The sequence below is a fragment of the Cryptotermes secundus genome, unplaced genomic scaffold, assembly GCF_002891405.2.
Source record: "Cryptotermes secundus unplaced genomic scaffold, Csec_1.0 scaffold968, whole genome shotgun sequence".
NCBI classification, from domain to species: Eukaryota; Metazoa; Arthropoda; class Insecta; order Blattodea; family Kalotermitidae; genus Cryptotermes; species Cryptotermes secundus.
In genome coordinates this window covers 1,070,596-1,079,251 of record NW_019719376.1, presented here as the reverse complement: position 1 = coordinate 1,079,251, position 8,656 = coordinate 1,070,596, and the positions used below count along the sequence as shown (strand labels likewise).

Genomic DNA, 8,656 nt, shown 5'->3' with positions numbered 1-8,656 from the left:
TTTTAAATGAAGTGTGATTTCGAATATTTCGAATATAAGCCGCACCCCAGTTTTCCTCTTGAATTTTTGGCAAAAAATGTGCGGCCTATACATGCGTAAATACGGTATTTCCATATTAGAGCACTAGGCCTATATGGACATGAATGGTCATCTTCACTTCCATTGTTGCCATATTAGGCTTTTGGTGTCAGTAGGCTCGTGAGAGGATCTCATATTCATATTTAAATGGCGATGTTTCTTGATTCTTCTATACGGATGTGGTTTGTATTTAATGGCGTTTGCAGATGGTTGTGGCGTCGAATGGGAGCATAAAGAAGTCACTGTCTTAGCACTTCCCCAGGGGAACCGATGAAAACCTGTCAGAATAGCTTCCTTTCGGACTCAGAATCGAACCTTGGACCTCATGAATACGAAGAAGTAATTCTGAGAACTCCATCACGATGTTCGGTACGTAGGTAAGACAAACACCTGGCGGATAGCTGAGTTGTCCATCTAAATTCAACGATTTCACGGCTCTTTCGCTTGCAGTTTCGAAACAGCTGGCGAACTCTGTCTTACTGCTGCGGGTAGGGTCTGGATCTATACATCAACTCGAGGAAAATATGCCTGTTGATTGAATAATTCGGTTCAAGGTAAGGCTCAAATTGTCCCTGTGCTTACTCAAGCACCATCGATTGATCTGTAATAGCATTGCAAGGCATTCCTCCTCACGCAGTCAAGAAGTTTATTTCGGGATCTCAGCCCGTACATTGACTAGGATACGGGCTGGACAGATGGGGTTCAATCCCCGGCGGGGACAGTACCCTTTCACTTCCCTGTCTTATCTGTACTGGCTCTGAGTCCACCCAGCCTCACATCTGTTGGGCATTGTGGACCACATGTCTGAGGGTAAAGCGGCATGGGCGTGAAGCTGACAGCTCGCCTCAGAGTCTAGTGTTGAGATGAACAATTCGTGCAGCTATAACTCCCCCCCCCCCAATCCCCCACGTATCTATGGCGCTGAATGTGAAAGTCTGAACATCGTCACGTAGTTCAGATCCCATCTCGTTACCTCGCCTTTCGCCCCGAAACAGCAGACTTCTGTACGAGAACTGTCAGTGGCCGAAGCATTCTCACAAAGTTTATAACGGTTTACGTTACCCTCATCAAGATTCAGACTCTGCTGAAGAGCGCTTTGGAGGCTCAACAAGCCACGGAGGTCTGTGTAGTCTATGTGGAGCATTTCCTCCCTTCGTTTTCAACCACGGATTGAGAGTCACGTGACCTTCAGTGACAGAGAACTACATGATGTTCCCCAAATAGGCCATATTTTCTGTTGGATTTAGTTTTCATGAAGGCGTGAGAGATGAGCAATGCATATAAATGATTCTTATGCAGTGATCCACGAGTTGTTCGGAGAAATTATTTATGGAAGATCGCGAGAAGACAGCTGCGTAGAGGTACTTTTAGTTGCAGGCCTCTGAATGTGTGGAAATATAGTGACGCCCTTGTTAACGGAAGAAATGTCGGGGAAACGTCACTTAGGTGTAAACGGTAAGTTCCAGCCAACATTTTGTTTGGTAAACTTAATGTCAGAGAACCGCAACATCTAATCCTCTGAAGAAAGCAGTCTTCTGGGATTTGGCACCGTGTATATGTGGTGTTAACCGACGTTTCGGAGGATCGTATCGCCTCCATCTTCAGGGTAGAAGAAAAAGTGTAAGAATTCTGCAAGCGACAAGACCGTGAGAACGGTAGGAGCAGACCACATATACACGGTGCCAAATCCCAGAAGACTGCTTTCTTCATAGTCACCGCCGTGAAAGCCTCAAATCTTACATCTAATCCTCTGATTATTATACTCTGTAAGCCCTCTGGACAAAGGCAGTTTAGGAGTATTCGTGACTCTAAACCTGTATTCAGTGCGTAGCTACGAGTCACTGAAAAATATGGTGGTGTGTCTGTGTGTGTTTGATACTTTATTATTTACTAGAACCGTTGGAGACATGGTGTGGAAAGACACATTATTTTTGCTGCATCTAAAAGCCATAGGAGTCTTCCATGCTTTCATGCTTGAAAGTTGCGTGCCCGCCTCACGCCGGGCCCCCATAACCTTCGTGACCCTAGGCTATGGCATACTTCACCAACGTCTTATGGGTCTGCTTGATTTTAATAGTATCACATTATATATAACAATGGACTATCGAGTAAACGTGGCACGCGATAGCGTAGTTGGTTGAGGCACTATGCTACAAGCCGGAAGGTCGCGGGATCTAATCCCGATGAGGTCGTTGGATTTTTTCAATTTACCTAATCCTTCCAGCCGTACTAAGGCCCTGGGGTCGACTCAGCCTCTAACAGAAATGAGTACCAGGAATATTCTTGGGGGTAAAGGGCGGCCGGCGCGTAGAGCTGACAACCTTACCGCCATCTATGAGCCGATTGTCTAGAAAATGTTGGAACCTCAACATATCACATCCCTATGGACCTCCAAGGCCTGTCACAGGGATGGCTTTACTTTCTACTTTACTTTATATCATTTAAACATTTCATTTGTATCTACTCCTGAATGAAACAAACTGCAGCATTGGCCTTGTCACCTATTTTGCCACTAAATGCAAGATCATGGGCGATGGGATGGGCAGGACGTGAGTCACGCATGGGAACGAAGATAGTGTTTGGGTATGTTCTGTAGAACAGCACGGAGGAAGGAGACCACTATGAAACCCAAGGTGTAAATAGAAGGATGATATTAAAGTAGGTCTTAAGAATGGGATTGGAGCGTGTGGACTGGGCGCATTTGGCTTAGGATAATTAGCCTTCGGGGTCCATGGAATTCCGAGAATTATTTGAATTAGCTTTCTAAGAAGGATTCAGCTCTGTGAAGTTAGTTAAACATTTCCAGATTTAAGTATGTGTACGCCTCAACTTAAATACCTATTATAATGGCAAATATGTTGAATTAAATGATGGGGCTCGAACACGGAGAGTGTAGACCCTAGCATGGGGCGAAAATATAACCGGTTACTATTGCAGGGTAACCAAAATTTGTTAAAGAACTTCCGTTCAGGAATTGGTTAATTTATCTGGTGTTGGTGCAACTTCATAATTCAACTAGACGGACAGTAAGTCTCACTGAGTCAGTGGCATGGGAAATACCCGTCACTAAATACATGCAGTGACTTTGTGATTGGTAACGCAGTCGTTACTTACGAAGCATGCTCATAGGCATTAACCGACATGAAGAATACGCCTTTCCCCAAATATACACACAGACACTCATAAAATAGATTCGGCCACACGTGTCCTTTGCAGCTTGTGTTTGTGTGACTGAAGTGATTGTTTCCAATTGGTCAGCGTTCCCTGTGGTGTTTTGGTGGTTTCGCTTTCTTACGTCAGTTTCATTACAGATCTTGTGCTGTGTGTGTTAGGAACGTTCATAGAATCGTCACTGGTTTTTGAACATTGCAGAAGGAAACAAAAGAATCTGCAGAGAAACACGGCGTAATTATGGAGTTCGATTTGACGTCACATAACTAAAAGCTGTTTAGGTGGTTATTTACGCTGAAGGGACAAAGAAGGTAAATTTGTCCTTATGCTGAATTAATTAAGCACTGTGCTATGAAGACGCTTGCGGGAGTACAGGTACAGCTCCGCCTTTTTTTGTCTCGGCAGTAGATCGAGGTGAGTGATTAGCTTCACGCACCCGGCCGCTTTACTCCCTAGCAAAAAGCCCCCCGGTACCCGTTGGACAAGAGGCTGGGTTGCCCCGTAGTCGGTTTGGACGTTGTGGAGAAGAGAAAATTCTTGCATTGCCGGGAATCGAACCCGGCCGTTCCAGCCCATAGCCCGTAGCTGTACCGACTGCGCTATGTCGACTCCAGATTGGAGGGATAGGGCGGTACATAACGGCAGATTGGAGAAACTTACTATCACAATGGCAAGCTTCACAACGTGCATACTTCACCTCCTGACGTCAGGGAAATGATGATGATGATGATGATGGAGACAATATTCAAGCCTATAAGCGTTTGGCCGGAAAACCCGAAGGAAAGAGACCACTTTAAAATCTAGGCGTAGACGTGGGATAGTCCTACTGTGAGAACGGAGCTCGAGGAAGTGGTTTATGAAGTGCAGAACAGTGAAATGGCTCAGGACAGGGTACAGTGGCGGGCTCTTGTGAGCGCGTTGATGGGTCTTCCGAATTCGTAAAAGCAGAAAGTTTTTAACTCTTCAAATGGTTATGAACCGTTCAAGGATGACCACAAATTTAGTTCATCAGTAGAATTAAAGCTAGTGTTCAGTCTGGAGTACGTTTTCCTTGTTGGCTTTTCCAGTTGGCATCTGGTTGTTGCAGAATACTCGTATTGGCGTCTCAAAACGGATTAGTCACAGGGAAGTGAACTGGCAGGAAGGACTATCAGACAAGCTCATAAATGCAAGGTACTGGTTCCAATGCCGTTGATTGTACAGTACTCTTGCTGTTGTCACGCTGTTCATTTCCTGCATGGTCGAAAAGTAGCCTGCTAACAGGCCTACCTATCTCCTTTTTAATATTGTAAAAGAGCGCCTCCCAAATGGTGTTCTGCCATGAAATTCCGTTGCAGTATAAAATTAATGTTATTATTATTGTTATTATTATTAAACTTCGCTTAAAGTAGTTTTCACTTTGGAGCTTTATTAGATTAGAAATGCCACCTTCAAAATAAAAAATTTATAAACTTAAGTGTTTCTTTTGGGGAGGGAGGACTCAAGAGAAAAAGCTTTATCAAGACGTTTAGTTCATCAGCTCCCTTCAAATTAGCCTGGCTTCATATAATTAAATAGCTGTAGTGAATCTGACAGGGGTTGTCCAGTGAATGAGGTTAGCTCTTTCTGAAGGACCCAACTGGGTAGGTGTCTTCCCCCCCACCTGAGAATGTAAACAGATCCAGTTCCCAAAACATTGTGTTTTCTAGTTTCTAGAATACCAGATAATGGACAAAGTCTGAAAATCCTGTAATTCTGAGTATTATAGACCATCATCAGAACCTTTTAGGATCTACCATTAAGAAGTACCTATGCCTGACTCGATTACGTTTGGAAAAAACAGATTTCCATTTTTGATAGCCTGAATGTTCAATGAAATCTTAATGAGAATTGTTTATTTCTAATGTCTTGCCCATTCCATTTCAGTTATTTAGAATATTGTCTGGCAGCGTAATAATGCAGAGGAAGATTACAAAATGTACATGGGAAAGAATGCTGTGTATGGCAGATAATCAAATTTGTTAAAGTTCTTGTGATTGTTTACTTTGTACCTGAGGGACAAATTATGCAACCAAGGACTGCAATAGTTGATCAAGTTGTGACTGAAAGAAATGTATGATGTGTTGTCAGCTGAAGAAAGAGAGAAGTTTTGTAGTTTTGAGGATGATTGTTCTAATGGGCAGTGTTTGCAAAAAGTATTTCCTCTGATTAATAGCATCATATAGTGCATATTTTTGTTATTTTAAGTTTACTATCTTTGTATAAATCTAGCTGTCTTTTTACATTTTCAAGTTTGCTGAGGTTAGCTACTGTTTTTACAAAGTTTGTGTTTAAAAATCTTCCATAGAAATGTCAATTGGTTTTAAGCTATAATTAAATAATTTCACCTATATTATTAAATTACTTTTGTCCCTTTAGGTAGTCGAGTTGCAGACATGGATGACATCTTGATAGTATCAAGTCATCAGAGTCAGACAGCTGCTCTGTGGGTTAACTACCTCAAATTATGCTTTGATCAGATCAGCAAATCACGCAAGAAACCGCCTTTTAGGTAAGTAGCTGCATCTAGTTCAGTGAAGCTTGACAGTGTAGAACTAATTCTTCTACCGCCAACCATCTGATGCAATTTAGTTTGCCAGCTTGTAAGCATGGCATGGATCCACATTATCACACCTTCAAACCAAGCTCTGCAGCTACCGTAATGTTGTTAGACACACTTCTGATGTCCAGATAGTTTCCCAGAGCGACAAGCCCATATTCAAAGACACTTTCAATCCTGTAAACAAGACTGTAGGAACTTCTCCATGGAACTTCCAGTAAGGTAGCATTCTGATGAGACTGCAGTGGATTTTCAATCAAGGCCCCATTTCCACCAGAACAGAAGAGGTAATGATGATGGGATGAACATATTTCACCTTTTCCTTTTGCTTGTCTACAGGATTAAATTGGTTGTGATTATGATCCAACAAGGACAGTTTTGACAACACCCTCCATCTTGAACCTTACTCTCCATTTCCCTGGAATATAAATCTATTGATTTAGGCCTTCTCTCATTCTGGAATGTTGGTTCTTCTCCTTGATTTGTCATCTCTAAATTGTAGTTACTAATTACTCCACCAGTAATATCCTGCCCTTAGTACTGATATCAAATCTTCTGTACACAGTGTGGTGAGAGTTAACATCACATTCCAAGAATGAGAACTAATCGTCTTTTACAGCAATAATGAATCATTTCCATCATCTTGGTTGATGGCAGAAGCTCCACTCTCTCACCTTTGACTCTATAATTCACCAAGATAGCCACCACATCCGTGTTGGAAACGGTGTTGTGTCTATACTTAATGGTTCTTTCTGCACAGGGGCAGTAAAATGCCACATCTCAACCATCTCCTACATCTTATGCATTGCCTTAAAGCCCAGGGTTTCTATATTAGGGTTACATTAGTCTGCTCCACAGTAAGTTACCTTTCTGCTATGCTGCAAGTTAATCTGCAGGGAGGAGAGTCCCATATTCAGGCAACTATGAAGGATGCATGAACCTCCTTTTTTGTACCTCTAGACAGCATAAAAGCTGCATCATAATTTCCTTGGCGAAGGCGCTACCCACCTCGAAATGAAGCTGGACCCTTTTAGGGGAGCCTCGAGAACCACCGTATGCCTGTTCTCAAACTCATATTGCCTTCACAATGTCCTAAGTATGGTGACCCTCGACAGCGGTACTCTAGCATCCATGCCACTATATAGTGTGGGTTTCGGGAGAAAGTCCACACAAATTACAAGGTAAGGTCTGGTCTTTAGATTTGACCCTTGAGAGTCAGTCATTAGCTCCTTCATCAACGCACATTACATATACTACCCCTCCTCACAGGAAAGTGCCACAGAATAAAGGGGCAGCTCCCCCCTCATAAAGCCTATTTAACTCCTTCACACACTCCATCAGCTGATCCAGCCTCTCCACAGTAATGCTTCTGGATATCCACTGTCTGTAATGGACACCTTCATGGAGCTGTCTCAAAAACAGAGCTCATATCACTGATCCCAGTTGGACATACATCAGAGCTTCTAGTCAAACCCTCAGAGGTGAAGGGTTTTCCTCTTCCTGGCTTGCTTCCTCTGTGAGTCAGTATGACTCTTCTTCTCAACAGTCAGGTTGCTCACCCCTATCAAGATACCTCTTCCAGCATCACCCTTAATGGACCACTCACTGGAAACTCTGAAATATTCTGGCCATTTCTCCATGGCAGCAGAAAACCCTGGTGAACTTCCAGTGCAGGGAGAAAGGATCCAGAACCTTTCATAGAAGGATCCCTGGACAAAACTGAAGTCCAGTGAAACTAGGCTCTTGATTTAATTCCTCAGGGACCACTACAGAAGAAGCCTTGAAAATATGGTAACCTCTCACAGATCCCCATATGTGGGGGGCAGGCTAAATACAATGGAAAGTCACATTGTATCCCAAGTGCACTGTTCGCAACACACTTCCCTCAGAGCCATGCCACCTTACCTTAGGGTACCACCTTTCTTAGTCAGCTAAATTAGCTTCCTGCTTCCAAAATATATGTGGCCCCCCACAGTATTAATTATGTTAGTGCCAAACTCCTTTGTGAGTGCAATATCACATTTTCTGGCTGTGTGTTTAGAAGACTAAAAATGATTGAAATGACTTAAGCTTATCATGTAATGTTGCAGGATAATGTGTGTAGGTTTGGAGGATGTTGTTGGTCCACAAGTGGTGCCTCTTGCCATTGAAGAAAAGATGACACATGTGAAGCTGCAGATTGTGATTATCTGCCCACAATTTCTGCATCATATTTATGAGAACCCAGGACCTGCCACGACTTTAGGTCGCTTGTTACAACCAGATAGAGTCTTGGCGATGTTACTAGGAGTGGATGAGTCTGCAGTGACTGAACAGCACCGAGCAGGTAGTTGAAGTGATCTAGCAATCTTCCATATTAGGTACAAAGTTAATTTAGCACAATAATGATGGGGATATAGTCAAGCACAGTCTCAGACTTTGGCCCTCATGATTAATATATTTTTACACTTTACTACTATAAGGATATGTATGAAACTAAATACAAATAGTATTACTATTAACAATTTTAAAACCACATTGTATTTAGTTTTGTAACATATAGGCCTCCGTAGTCTAGGGGTAATGTTCCCACCTCATGACTCAAGGTACGCGAGTTCAAACCCAGCGGAGGTTGTGGAATTTTTAAGGGCGGAAAAATTCAGGAAACAAGTCCTCCGGGAGGGACTTTAAGCTGCGTGTCCCGTGTCGTAGATTTACGGCACGTAAAAGAACCTCATGTTTCTAGGAGACCTCTGAGCTAAATTACAGGCCCTTTCCCACCCAAGTAGTCTCCAATGCCTCTGGTGGATGGGGGAAGCATCAAGGTACCGAGGGCCGACCTCGTTGGCT

General features: G+C 43.0%; 1 protein-coding gene across 10 annotated transcripts in view; it reads left to right on the top strand.

Annotated features, from left to right (window-relative positions):
- LOC111865665 (phosphoinositide 3-kinase adapter protein 1) overlaps positions 1-8,656 on the top strand; it is a 230,354-nt gene that overhangs the window by 164,679 nt on the left and 57,019 nt on the right. For 7 of the 10 annotated variants that reach the window (XM_023853889.2, XM_023853879.2, XM_033751960.1 and 4 more), the window contains 2 exons: positions 5,647-5,779; positions 7,918-8,153. In XM_023853889.2, the coding sequence (XP_023709657.1) occupies positions 5,647-5,779; positions 7,918-8,153 (369 nt within the window). Of the gene's footprint in view, positions 1-3,295; positions 3,561-4,068; positions 4,423-5,646; positions 5,780-7,917; positions 8,154-8,656 lie in introns of those variants that run through there. The other 3 variants (XM_033751963.1, XM_023853914.2, XM_023853897.2) reach the window with 3 other exon arrangements.